Source organism: Triturus cristatus, chromosome 2_1 (assembly GCF_964204655.1).
Source record: "Triturus cristatus chromosome 2_1, aTriCri1.1, whole genome shotgun sequence".
NCBI classification, from domain to species: Eukaryota; Metazoa; Chordata; class Amphibia; order Caudata; family Salamandridae; genus Triturus; species Triturus cristatus.
Window position 1 is genome coordinate 259861222 of NC_140581.1, and position 13341 is coordinate 259874562.

The following is a 13341-nucleotide window of genomic DNA, read 5'->3' on the forward strand; positions in this document are numbered from 1 at the left end:
CGTGAGGAAATCTTCCTCTACAGGGTCTGTGTTTAAGTTCACCCCGTGATATTCTGCTGCCCTGTGTATAAGCTGAGTGAACCCTATAGTGTCCTCAGGAGGGGATGGCCTAGATGGGTAGATGTCTTCCTGAGGTGTGTCTGGGACATCTGGTGTGTCATAATCCTCCCATGGGTCTTTTGGGCTACCAGGAGGACTGGGTTCCCCTAAAGGTTGATCATAGCCCTAGTTCTTCAGAGGTGTCACCATCCTCCCGAGGTGGAGGAGATGGTGCGGGGGTGAATATGGGATAGGAGAGTGGTGTGGAGGGGGAGGTGGAGAAGGAATCCTTAAAGGAGAAGTTGCAATGTCTCTCTTCTTTAAAGGAAGTGGAGCTGGTACAGGTTTGTCCATTTTCCATTTCTTTGAAGGGCTAAGTATCAGTTGACCTGTTTTGTGGTCTTTTTGAAGTGTCTTTTGAGTTGGATCCGGTCGAAAAAGCTCCTCCTCTGATGTTTGTTCTTTCGGTGCCGATTTTTTCGGGTCCAAATGTTTGTGTGACAGAGGTTTTGGGGTTGTTTTGTGCTCTTTAGGCCTGGAATCTGGAGTTTTCTTCGATTCCGGTATGGGCTTCGGTACCGGTTGTTTTTTCAGTTCCGATGGTGTTTTCGGATCCGTAGGCTGAGAGCCAGTGGTGATGGGAATCGGGAGTTTAGTCGGTTCCGAGGATTTTCTGGGCTTCGAAGGTTGAGCGCCCGAGGCTTTCGGAACCGGGTGTTTGCTCGGTTCCGATGATTTTTTCAGAGCCGAGGCGTCCATACCAGTGGATTTCGGCACCGAAGGCGTTGATGTGGAACTAGGCGTTGGTGCAGAGGAAGGTAGTGGTTTGTGTTTAGGTGTCGGGAATGGAGTTTCGGCACCAACTGCAGGCTGGCTCGATCCCAAGTGGCCTGAAGGCTTTTGTATCTGCTTCTTTGCCGAGCCCGGCGGCGGGGCGTGAGAAGTTCTGTCCTGGTGTGCACCTAGACCCGAAGGTGAAGGTGTGACCGAAGCCTTTTTGGGAATGGGGGTGGGGAGGGGTCGACGTCAGTACTTACGACCCGCTACCCCGGAGTGATGTCTTGGACGTCGGAGTCATCGGCTTCGGAGGAGCTGATGGTGCTGTGTTGGATCTGCTCCTGCTCTGGTACATTGATGCCTTCCTGGAAGATGTCGTCCGGAATGGATGTCGATGATCGAGCCATGGTTCTTCGAGCGGGAAGAGGCACAAGCTGGACAGTCTTTGGCCTCGTGCTCGGGTGAAAGGCAGAGGTTACACACCTCATGAAGATGGGCGTGTGGAAACTTGGATCCACATTTAGGAAACTTTTTGAAGGGAGTCCTTTCCATGAGCCCATGCGCACTATTGTCCAAAGGAAGAGCCATCCATCTCGTGACTTCCAAAGACTTTCCAAGACAACAACAAAGTGCAAACATCCGGGCCCAACACCAGATGGCGATCTATGCACAGTGTGTGATCTGCAGCTGCATATATTTTCCATGTGGAGAAAAATATACACAAAAATTAAATGGCATTCCTAAGCCAGAAGAAAAGTTCATATGTTGGTGATCACAAGCGTGTTCTTGAATTATGCCTCAAAAGCTATGGCAGGCACATCTTTTGAGGCATACTCCCTTGATGACCTACCACAAATAGAATCTCACACTCCCACACTCCAGAACATCCTGAAGAAAAAGACCACCTACTCTGGTAACACATCAATATTACCATTCACCTTCCAGTACATACCTTAAGTAACTGCTTATCAAAGCCCATTATTTTGGGTCCTGGAACAGGCGGCAGGATGCAAGTCAACATGCTAAAAAGATATAGAAAACAACAGTAAGAACACTTGGAAAGACAGACATGTTCCAAAGTTTTTAAGAAACCAGCCCCCAAATAAAATCGTACCTTATTGGTGTCAAATTGATAAATGTCAATAGAAATAGGTCCCTTAACTTTGTTGTTTTGCTCAACTATATTCTCAACTGTGTAGCAGAAAGTATCATTAAAGTTATGGGACAGGAAACCTGAGACATACTAGAAAAGTAGGGTTGTCAACACACTTGGTTGCTATTTATATAGACTGTGTGATACAGATCACTGGACAGAACTGTATTCTTTGCACTGAGCTGTATTGCAAGAAAAGAGAGGAAATGCACACTGCGATCAGACTCGCTTGGTTGGTTGAAAAACATGGTTAGCAACACCTTTCTTTTGCTTTCCACTTTACTTTTGTCTGGCCCAAATACCTCCACTTGATGGAGAGGAGTAAAAAACATCCCCTTCTGTTGAGCTGTATTTGCTATTCAGTGTAAGCAGTGGAAGGTTGAGGGACTCACTTGCAATGTGTATTTGCTAATATAAATGAAAACTGCTGAGGCGAGGGTGGGTGGTGTTAGCACCTGGTGGTGAATTTCATACCCTCTGCCACCAACAAGGTCTATAACAGACAGGACAAAGCTATGGGGGAAAACTGTTTAAACTAGATTACAACATTGGGACTTTTATGTAATGACCTCTTGATGTTCAGACCGGTTGCAAGCAAAGAGAAAGGATCATCTTATTTTTGTAAGTGGCATAAAAAGATGTGCACAATAGGGTCTTCATGGGTTTTGTATTCCATGAGAAGATGGGAAGTTGTAGTTGTGCAGAATGTTTTGTGGTCTGATGTCAAAAACTTGAAACATGCAAGGGAAAGGTTAGCATTATGGCCATGGAACTATTTACAAGTAGGACGAAGCTAGCTATTTTGCTTTTGATCTCTTGTATGTAGTAAAACGTTTTTTATGGAGGAAAATGTGCATTAAAAAGCTCCATTTATCTTCTTTGGATCTCAGAAAGGCTTCTGGGATGGGAGGCATTTTCCTGAAATGTCTGAAGGGCCCCTCAGAAGTTTCAAGTAGTCATTGACAGCCCTCAAAAGTTTCAAATAATAATCGACAGCTTGCAACAATTTGAGGATTTAACTTTCTTAGCGGATGAGGGAATGAAGCATGGTGATCTGTATGCTAATTCTTGGTTGTTTTCCAGAATGATTTATCAAGCACTGAAAGAACAATTCCTACCTACTGACTCAACCACTAATCAATTAACAGTAATAAGCATTACTCCAATTCCACACAAATTGTGGACTTACCTCCAGCGTTTAAGAGCCATTGTCCAAATGATTGTCAAACAAATGACAAATGATAACACAGCGATCGATATCCATAATGTCATGTCTTTTCTTGGGAAGTCTACAAGAGAGAGAATTTATAGATTATCTGCAACATTACAGTGATGCTCACATGTTTTATCGACATTATTTTCAAACATATTTGAGAAAGTTCACTGAAGAGTGGCATTAAGAACAGCTATTCACAAACAGTACCTGACAGGCTTGTGAACAAAAGTATTTTGTCCTAGTGATCACTGTAAGATTGAGAATGCACAGATTATTTTTTTAGTGCCATGCCTGTGGAAGTTGACCTAATTTTCCTGCTTGCCTAAAAAAAGTCAGAAATGCAATACAAAGTTAAAGACCATTCTCAGCTTCCTTCAGGAAAGTGGTTTAAGTCAGTCAAAAGTGACAAAATGTTGGCCTAACTGTCACGCCTGAAAAGTACAGGAAGTCTTTCACCCGGACAGGCGTCTCGTGTATGCTATTGGTGCTTAGCAAGCAAACATGCCAACAGTTCTTTCAATACTTTGAATAACAATTCAACTCCATGATAAAGGATCATCAAAGGGGTCCTAAATCTTAGCAAAGAACAAGAAGAAAACTCTGATGGTTGCAAATCAGACAATACAGCTGCAGCAGTGAGCACTTCTGAATCCTTTAAGGTCCCATTTAGCTGCTAGTTGAAGCTTCACCAGAAACTTCAGATCCTGAGGAAAAGCCAACCCTAACCTAATAAGGCTGTAGAAACATACCTCTAAGTAGAAAGATCAGATTGGCTACACCTACCTAGAAGGAGTTACCTGCTGTAAGCAGTAAGTATAAAAAATAACTTTACAATATGCATTTTCTTTGCCATGGATTCTAGTCATTAATTTCTCACAGACCCACTTAGCATTTAGGGTGCAGATTTGGAGAAATCACAATAATATCGGAGATAGCTAAATGTTTTAGTGGCAACATTTTACATTTGCAAATGGGTTTGTTCATTCAGAAACTGTACCAGTACAGTTAAATGTTTGTGTGAATAAATGTAGTTGCAGAGTGAGTTTATGTTGGTATTTTTGGGCAGATTCGTCAGGAAATGTGATAAACCCCTATAGACTTGCTCTGAGGTTTTTGAAATGAAATGAAAAAGAAATTTGTAAGGCACGGAACATTCACCCGAAGGTGGCAAGGCACTAGCTCATCAAACAGGACATACCAGACAGTTCTAAGACCACATCGGAGATTAAAAAGCCAAGTCTTTAACGCATTCCTGAAGGCCAACAGGTGTGTTTCTTCTTTCAGCCTCAGTGGGGGAGAGTTCCAAAGTCTGGTCGTATCGACCAGAAAGTTCCTTCCACCCCAAGAACACTTTTTTAATCTGGGGACTACCAAATTGTGGGCGTGAGATGAGCGAAGATGGCAGGCAGGGATATAAGGCTGTAAATTATGTTTAAAGAAGGCAGGCACTGTGTCATGAATGGCTTTAAATGCTATACAAAGAGCCTTGAACTCGATCCGTCTCTTCACTGGCAACCAGTATAACTCTTTGAGCACCCAGGAGGCAGATTTATATTTTGGAATTTTTAGCAAAAGATGTGCTGCAGCGTTTTGCACAATCTGCAACGTAGTCAGACATTTCTTCCGAAGGTTAATAAATAAGCCATTACAGTAGTCGGCTCTAGTTAAAACAAGAGCCGAGACCACTATAAATGGAAGAATCCTTCTAAGTAAATTTAATTTATAGAAGGAAATGGATGTGACCTGGTTTACGTGGCCTTCAAAGGAAAGCATGGAGTCAAATGTGACTCCCAAGTTCTTCACCTTATTTGTAGGAGTAGGGAGCGAGCTCAACTCCGAAGGCCACAAAGCATGGGACCAGAAATTAGTATGGCCTCCAAAAGTAAGACCTCAGTTTTACTAGTCTTCAATTTCAGACAATTAGTGGCCATCCAGTCCCCGACCTGACGAAGACAGGTGTGGAACTGTGCAGCAGTGTCTGCAGGCGAGCCTGTCTCTGAAACCACAATCTGGGTACCATCGGCATAGGGAATAGCCGAGAAACCCAGAGACCAGATTAGCCTTGCCAGCGGGGCAACGTAAATATTAAAAAGGGTGGGGCTCAGCAAAGAGCCCTGTGGTACTCCGCATGGCAGTGTGAAGTTTGGCGACTCGAACTCCGAAAGAGCCACAAACTGTTCCCAGCCAGACAGGAATGAATTAAGTAAAGCAATTGCTTTCCCTTTAATGCCAATCCCACCCAGGACTTCCAATATCTTTTGATGATTCACCGTATCAAATAAGGCAGAGAGGCCAAGCAGCACAAGTGCGGCATTGCCTCCTGCATCAACTGTCTGCCTTATCAGTTTGGACACTGAAATCAGTGCCAGTTTGGTACTAAGGTGCTTTCTAAAACCAAACTGAGTGGCGTCCAGAAAAACATGCTTCTCAATGTCGTCTGATATAACACTATTCATGGCTTTTTCCACCATTTTGCAGGTAAAGGGAGTCTGGAGATGGGGCGATAGTTATTAGGATCCGCCCCATCTAGGAGACAGATGCAAGGCGAATACTTCTGGTAGAAAGTGGAAGATTTTAGGGGGACATGGGTCCATTGGGGAACCAGATTTAGTGGACAGAAGGAGGTTAATGAACTCCTCATTAGTTAATGAACAGAAAAAGGATAAATCAGGAGGACACTGATGTCTGGGGTGACTAAGGAAATTTCCCTATCTACACTGGAAATAACTAGAGCCCCTGAAGAGGGCGACGTCCCTTGAGAAAGAGACCGGGAGAAACCACTATAAACCGCATTGACTTTATCTTGGTAGAATGTGGCCAATGAGTTACAAAAGGTCTGGTTTATTGGTGACTCTGTCACCTGGGAGCATTTAGCTAGCTATTTCACGGTGGAAAAAAGTTATTTTGAGGAGTTTTTTGTGGTTAACATGGCTGTAGTATAACAACAAGGTTTCTCCTCATGCACAGATTTTTTATACTCAAGCAAAGCTTGTTTATAGGCGGTTCTGTCCTTAGCGTCATCAGAAGATCTCCACTTCCATTCCAGGAGGCGGCATTTTTGTTTTTGCAGTCTAAGATGTTCAGAGTACCAGGGTTCAGTGTGTCTTGACCTATGGCTAATAATGGATTTAACTGGTAGCACCTCCTGAGCCATTCCTGAAAGGCAGCGGCTGCCACACTCGGATCCTCTATAACGTTGGGTGGATTCTGAGACAGGGAACTTTCAAAGGTATCAATTACAATCCTGTTCCATGGCCGAACCCTTTTCGATTGGTTATTTTTCAATTTCTCTGCCAGAGGGTTTTGGAAGGAGAGTGAAAACATAACAGCTTTATTTATTTTAGTGTTTTATAGTGCGCAAACTTGACCCGTGAGGGTATCAGAGAGCTTTACTCGGTATACAGAGGTGAACAAAACAAAAGTCTAAAGTGCAGAAATATTCAAAAATGTACAAAAAGGTTGGCGAGGGTCAGGGGAGCTGAGAACATAGGGGAAAAAAGGGGATACAAGTGTATGGTTACAATCATAGTTAGAGTCAGTAAAGACAAAGGCCCCACATATTCTCGGCGGGGAGAATTGATGATCGGGGGAAGAAGCGATAGTCTTAGGTTCATCAGGCGCATTGTGGTGGTTGAGGGCAGGCCTTAGATGAGGAATTTACCCATGAGGAAGGTTTTGGCCTCCTTCTTGAAACGTGCTAGAGAATGGATTCTTCGGATGGCGGGTGGGAAAGTGTTGCAAATTCTTGGTGCTGCCCCGGTGAACGCCCTATTGTAGGCTCTTTTTTTCCTGAAAAAAGGCAGGTTGGAGTAAGAGGTTTCTAGCAGACCGGGAGTTCCGCTTCCTCCAGATACCACTAGTTTCTGTGCCAGATAAGCAGGGGAGTTTGTGTAAAGAGCCTTGTGTGTAATGCATGCCAGTTTCAACTAAATTCTGGCCTCTAGAGGGAGCTAGTTCAGCGCTTTCATATGTGGAGAGATGTGGTCGAATTTCCTGGTGCCGGTGAGTAGTCTGGCAGCCGCGTTGAGGCAGGCTTTTAGAGGTGCCAAGGAGATCTTGGGTAATCCTGTAAGGGTGGAACATCCATATTCCAGTCTAGAGATGACTAGAGCTTGTACTGCCATTTTTAAGTCAGGAGCATTGATGAAAGGTTTCAGCTTCCAAAGGTAGCCCAGGTGGAATCTGGCTGCTTTAGCTATCGAATTAATGTGGTCTCGCATGTTCAAGTTACAGTCGAGGATTATGCCCAGGGATTTGGCAGAGTCCACAATGGTCGGCGGGCAGTTTAGGGCTGTGATGGCCTTGAGCCACATCTGAATCTCCGGGTTGGCTTTAGTAGGGCAGATTAGGAGGAATTCAGTTTTCTTTGCGTTGAGTTTGAGTTGGTTAGCGGCTAGCCATTGGACAGTCAGTTTCAAGGTCTCATTCAGGGAGAGGATCTCCTCAAGTGAAGAAATATTGATGTATATTTGGGTATCGTCCACGTACATATGGTAGGAGATGTTGGCGGTACGAAGAACTTCGGTGAGAGGCTCTAAGTAAAGATTAAAGAGGGTGGGGGACAGGGTTGAACCTTGGGGGACTCCAACCGTGACCGGGGTGGGAGCTGATAGGTTGCTGTTAATGAGGAATCTCTGAGAACGGTTGTGGAGGAAGGACCTGAACCATTATAGGACCACACCATCCAGACACATCCTGAGGCATTCGAGTAGTTTTTCATGGTTGACCGTAGCGAAGGCAGAGGATAGATCTAAGAGGATTAGAAGGCAGGTTTTGCCTTGGTCTAGGGCTTGGAGGGCGTCGTCCACGATGTGGAGCATAGTAGTTTCAGTGCTGTGCCCCGGTCTGAAAACAGATTGGAAGTCATCAAGTAGGTTGAAGTTGTTGATACTGTTGACTTAGTTGCTGTTGTACACACTTCTCCAATACTTTGGCTAATAGCGGGATATTGGAGATAGGTCTCAAATTGTCGGGGGAGGCTGGATCCAGCGATGGTTTTTTTAAAATAGGGAGGACTTGGCCGGCTTTCAAGTGGTCGACCAGACGAGCAGTAGCAATGGAAGACATTCTAAGGACTTATTATTTATTAACACTCCATCAAGCAGGTGTCCCCCAGAATGCGTCCTGCCAGTCACCTGCTGAATGAGGCCTAGGCTATTTGTGATGTCAATAAAATGTACTGCATCTTTAGCTAATGGATCCTCAAGGTGAAGATTAAAGTTGCCCAAAAGTGTAAGATCTGATGACTGAGATATTACATCCAGGGAACTGCCTATGGTATTCAGAAACTCGGCCCGGGGGCCAGGGGGTCGGTAGAATTACATTCAGTAAAAAGTGTAGTGATTATCTATTAACATTTTAAACAGTAAGGATTCAAGAATTGGCCCATCATTTTGGGAGATAAAATTCCCTTTCCACATACTTCGAAATTACAGCCAGCCCTCTGCCACTTTTTCCTACCCGGTCTTGTCTAAACAATGTATACCCGGAAGGGACCGCCATTGCTAAGTCAGGGTCTGAGGAGGCCTACCCCCATGTTTCAGTAATGAAATCTAGATCTACAGTATGTGCCTCAACAAACAAAGCAAACTCTGAAGCATGTTTACAAAGGGAGCGTGCACTGATTAGAGTACCCAGCACTGTCCTTGTCCCATTCAACTCAATCGGGGCATGATTTAAACTAGGTGATGTCAGTAGTGGTTTAGAGGGGTGGATAAAGAATCTGCATTTATGGCACTGAAAAGGTACCTCAGATGAGCAAACACTAGAACTGGCCTTCCGACAGCACCTACCGCTCTTGTTAAGATCTCGTAGTTGATCCCCGGTATAGGTAAACCCAGATGTAGAGTGGGGTCTGAAACTGGCAGCATCCCTGGCACTAGGCATGGGCCAGGCACGGACGGGCGCAGACCGGCTTGCCCAGCACGCCGTGGCGCACCCGCTGCGCGGCTGCTTTGCAGCCGTGCTTTTATCTCCCCTACGGCTCAGTATCTAGACCTGAGAACCGCCCCTGAGTGCTTCCAGGACAGGCGGAAGTGCTTCAGAGAAAGCCGTCCCCGTTACCCACCCAGAGAGGTGCAAGTTCTACTGGTACAGGTATAATTGCATTTAAAAAATATATAAAAATGTTAACTGTTAAAATCAGCTAAAAAACACAGATCAAATTCAATTCAGTTTCAACAAATACAAAATATAAAGTGATGGTGTGCTTAGGAATATCGGAGCAAATAAGTTCCTCAAGAAGGATAAAGAAACGCTAAACAGACGTGGTGTTCTGTCGGGTCATAAAAAGCGAACAATCATCAGACATTTGCAAGTAGATCTCCTCTATGAAACCACCTATAAATATAATTGTGTTTCCGTATGTTTCATAAATAACAGCATTTGGAAGGGCAATATTATTCTTCGGAGTCAGAGAATTCTGTAATTTGCTAGAGCAAAATCCAATTTCTAATTCACAAAATGTAGGAATGGTGGGGACGTATTCTCATACACATCTCTTCTGTATGGTGGAATTTCAGACTGATTACGTTTAGAGGCAGGTCTTACACATGAGACTAAATATATGGGTGAAGTGGCATAAGCTGCTAAATACAAAAAAACAGTAATTTGTGGGTATTCAGCAAACATTTTGCAGGTGTGGTCCCACCTTTAAAAATGCTTATAAATTTACTACGGTCAAATGTAGTAAAACTGCGTTCTGGGTCGCAATATGAAGGGGTAATCCCAACATTTATGGGGGTGGTGAAACAATTTTGTCATGGAGAAAGATAAAAAGAAGTCTACAAGTGGAAAAATACTTTTCTTCACATCTTCACATGCAGAAACGTACACCTGTTCTATTTCCATATGTGGCAATAGATACACTCACGGGAACTCCTGTGAATCTTCTACTTCCAGAGGCTTCCAGGAGTTTTCCATGAATGCTCTCTAAATGCTTTAGACATCAGAAAAGGGCTGAAAAACATAGCCGTAACAAATGGGACCATATTTAGGACTTTTTCTTTGCTGTTTTGTGAACATGGTCGTCAATGAATTCTTAAAAAGTTGTAAATTTGCTTCAACTCTATGAGTAGTGCTACAATTACAAAATTTGTGCCTTTATGCGCAGGTGCTTTGTGAAAGAGACCGATGTATGTTCAGCACTGCTGTGCATTTATTACTACACAACTTGAATTTTACTTGAAAATACACTTTGTTTGTGACATTAGGTCTTTATTAAAGTTATTTACAATTTGGGAAGCTTTCTGTTTTGGCCATTGTGCTTGGAAAAGCCCATTGAATAAATAGAGGGGTTGTTGATTTTTGGGGTCGTTAAATGCAGACTGTCATTTATATTGCTGGATCTGGCCCTTTTTGCAGGGTTATCCCAAATTTGTATCCTTCCTCCTGAATTTCTTCTGACCTGTTTTAGATGGCTTTAGGACTCTGGGCTCTCTACCACTGCAGTGCAGTGCTATAGTGCATGTGCTCTCTCCTTTAAACTTGGGATCATTGGCTTATACTTGTTTGGCATACTTCATTTATCTATAAGTCCCTTGTACTGTGGTATCCCATATACCCTGGGCATGTAAATTAAATTGTACTAGTGGCCCTGCAGAGCTGCTACTGCCACCCACAGAAGTAGCTTTTCAACTGTGTCTCAGGCCACTGCACAGTTTACTGCCACAGTGGCTTGGCATTTAAAGTTACTTGCCATGTCTGGAACTCCCCTTTTATTACATATAGGTCACCACTAAGGTAGGTCCTATGTAGCCCTATGGGCAGGGTGCTGTGTAGGTAAAAGTTAGGACATGTGCCTTTGTTGTGTGGCATATCCTTTTAGTGACACACAGCCTACTTGGTTTCTCACTGCTGTGAGACCTGCTCCTGTCAAAGGTTTGCATTGGGAATTCTTGGATATGCGTTTCAGTGGTAATTTCTGATCTGGAAGGAGTAGCGTTGCCATGTTTGGATTAGTGGTGATAAATCCCGCTTATTGGTGAAGGTGGATTTTTCATTCCTATTATAGAAAAGCAACTTTTAGAAAGTGGGCATTTTATGTGCCTATGACTCTTTGTGCTTTGCAGCCTGATTTCAATCAACAGCTGGTTTAGACTGTCAGGGGCCTGTTTGTTCATTCACTCTAGACAGTCACAAAGGGAGCTGAGGTGTGCCCTGCATTTCCTGATGGATCTTCCTGAGCTAGAGCAGTGGGAGGAATTGTCACTGACACCTGAATAAGACTGTGTATGTCCTCTTACAATGCTCTCTTCACCTCCTGTAGTGTGTCTGGAGCTAGGGTAGGGGATTGAATGGGGGTGTTGTGCACTTCTAAAGTTTGTTTGAAGTTCCCTCCACATCAAAGACATTTTGAGTAGACGTACAGGTGCTCTGACCCCATGATTTTAGACACTGCGTGGGACTTGTAACCAGATGCTGCTGGCTCTACATACTGCACCTGTGGATTGCTGTGCTGTCAGGAAAACCATCACTTGGACTTGTCTTTGTTTCCATCCCTGATGTTATGATATGTGTAGTATTATGCCTTGCAATGACAGGGTAACGAGTTTTAATTCAGGAGCTGCATAATATGTACAGTGATGGTATTTTTATGACGTGTGCAACACAAGTCTTTTTATTTTTGCACTAACTGTGATGTTATGACAAATAAGATACAGCCTTCCAAAATGTTTATTCTGTATGTGTGCTATACCATAATAACAAACCTTAACACGGAAGAGTTATATAATAATATGTTGTGTGTACGCAAAGTTTACATGGATCAACCTAATAAAATAATACACAGAAAATGTAATCGAAATAATTGTGTTAACTAGCAAATGATTGTACATGCCCATTGACATGCAAAGACTGATAATGTGTTCCCTAATTTGACTCATCCATACTGACTTGGTGTACTTCAAGGGACTGTCCTGACTTGCTTGTGTAAGGACTGACTATAGTCAAGAATGAGCGGTACAGAAGTGGTGCAGCTGTTCCATCTCTGAATCTTATGATATCATCCATAGCATCTTCAAAGATTATGTATCCAGGTCTGGACACATCTCTGAAAGAAAGCCATCAATGATATTACTAATTTTCAGGATTGCTACTGTCCTGGTACAGACTGAATGCAGGGGATTCATTAACTACTTTCTGGTGAATTACAACGGTCTTTTTTCTAAAGTTGAGATAACTACTGCTATTTGAGTATTCCAGGTCAGCATCTTACTCCAGAGTTGGTTGAATGATTGTGCTGAATCCCTATAACGAGTGTCTAGCAGGTGAGCGACTGCTGATGTAAAACTACTGGCACAGCTTTTGCATTTCAAGCAATGAAAATGAGCACTTACTGTCTGGAATCTGGATGTAGCTTTCTGGACTCCACATGCTCCAAAACCCATGGTCAGATTTGCAGCGCACTTGTACAATGTAGTTCTCACTGGGATTTAAACTAAACACCTTGAGCTGTCGTTGTTTACCAGCAGTAAGTGTCTGAAGGAAGAAGAAGAACATTCCTTTTCAAACAGAGTGGTAGAAATTACAGTTTGTAAATTAAAATCATAATGTAACATATTGATTTATGAATCAACAACCAGAGTGATCCCTAGCTAAATAGAGGTATGAGTCAAACAGATGTGACTACAATCCAGACCATCCAGGCCATGAGTGCAATAAAATAAGGAATGAGTACAATAGATTCTCTTTGACGAATTATAAAGGACCAACCTTTGGAAGCAAAATGACTTATGAGCCAAACTGATCTGGCTATTGGACTAACATCATTATATATTACAATAAACAGTTAAGGTTAGAATAACTTGGATTATACATTTAAGGATTCTTCTCTCCGAAGACATTTTTTTTAAATTGTGTAAAATAGCGTACTCCAAAGTGCAGTTTTCACATAAATTTACTCAAAAGCCACAGGCTCCCCAAGATTGTATTTTAAAATGTGGAGTGGATGCCCCCTCCAATATGTCAGTTACTATCTTCATAGTTCAAAAAATCAATGGGAGAGTGGATCACTCTCCCATTGATTTTTTGAGATATTGAGATAAGGAAGCTGAGTGGATCTAAGCCTCTTCTTTCTCCTTCCCCTTTGATTTTTGACTATCTTCATAGTGCCATGGCTAGCATTTTGCAATGGATGCCCACCATGTTTATGGGTGCC

At 43.1% G+C, this 13341-nt stretch overlaps 1 protein-coding gene across 4 annotated transcripts in view; it reads right to left on the reverse strand.

The window, feature by feature from the left end:
• Positions 1 to 13341, reverse strand: part of LOC146864068 (prolactin receptor-like) — a 620035-nt gene that overhangs the window by 19404 nt on the left and 587290 nt on the right. For all 4 annotated transcript variants that reach the window (XM_085630985.1, XM_085630991.1, XM_085630988.1 and 1 more), the window contains 3 exons: positions 12521 to 12662; positions 3159 to 3258; positions 1769 to 1838 (listed from right to left, as the gene is read on the reverse strand). In XM_085630985.1, the coding sequence (XP_085487111.1) occupies positions 1769 to 1838; positions 3159 to 3258; positions 12521 to 12662 (312 nt within the window). The remainder of the gene's footprint in view (positions 1 to 1768; positions 1839 to 3158; positions 3259 to 12520; positions 12663 to 13341) is intronic.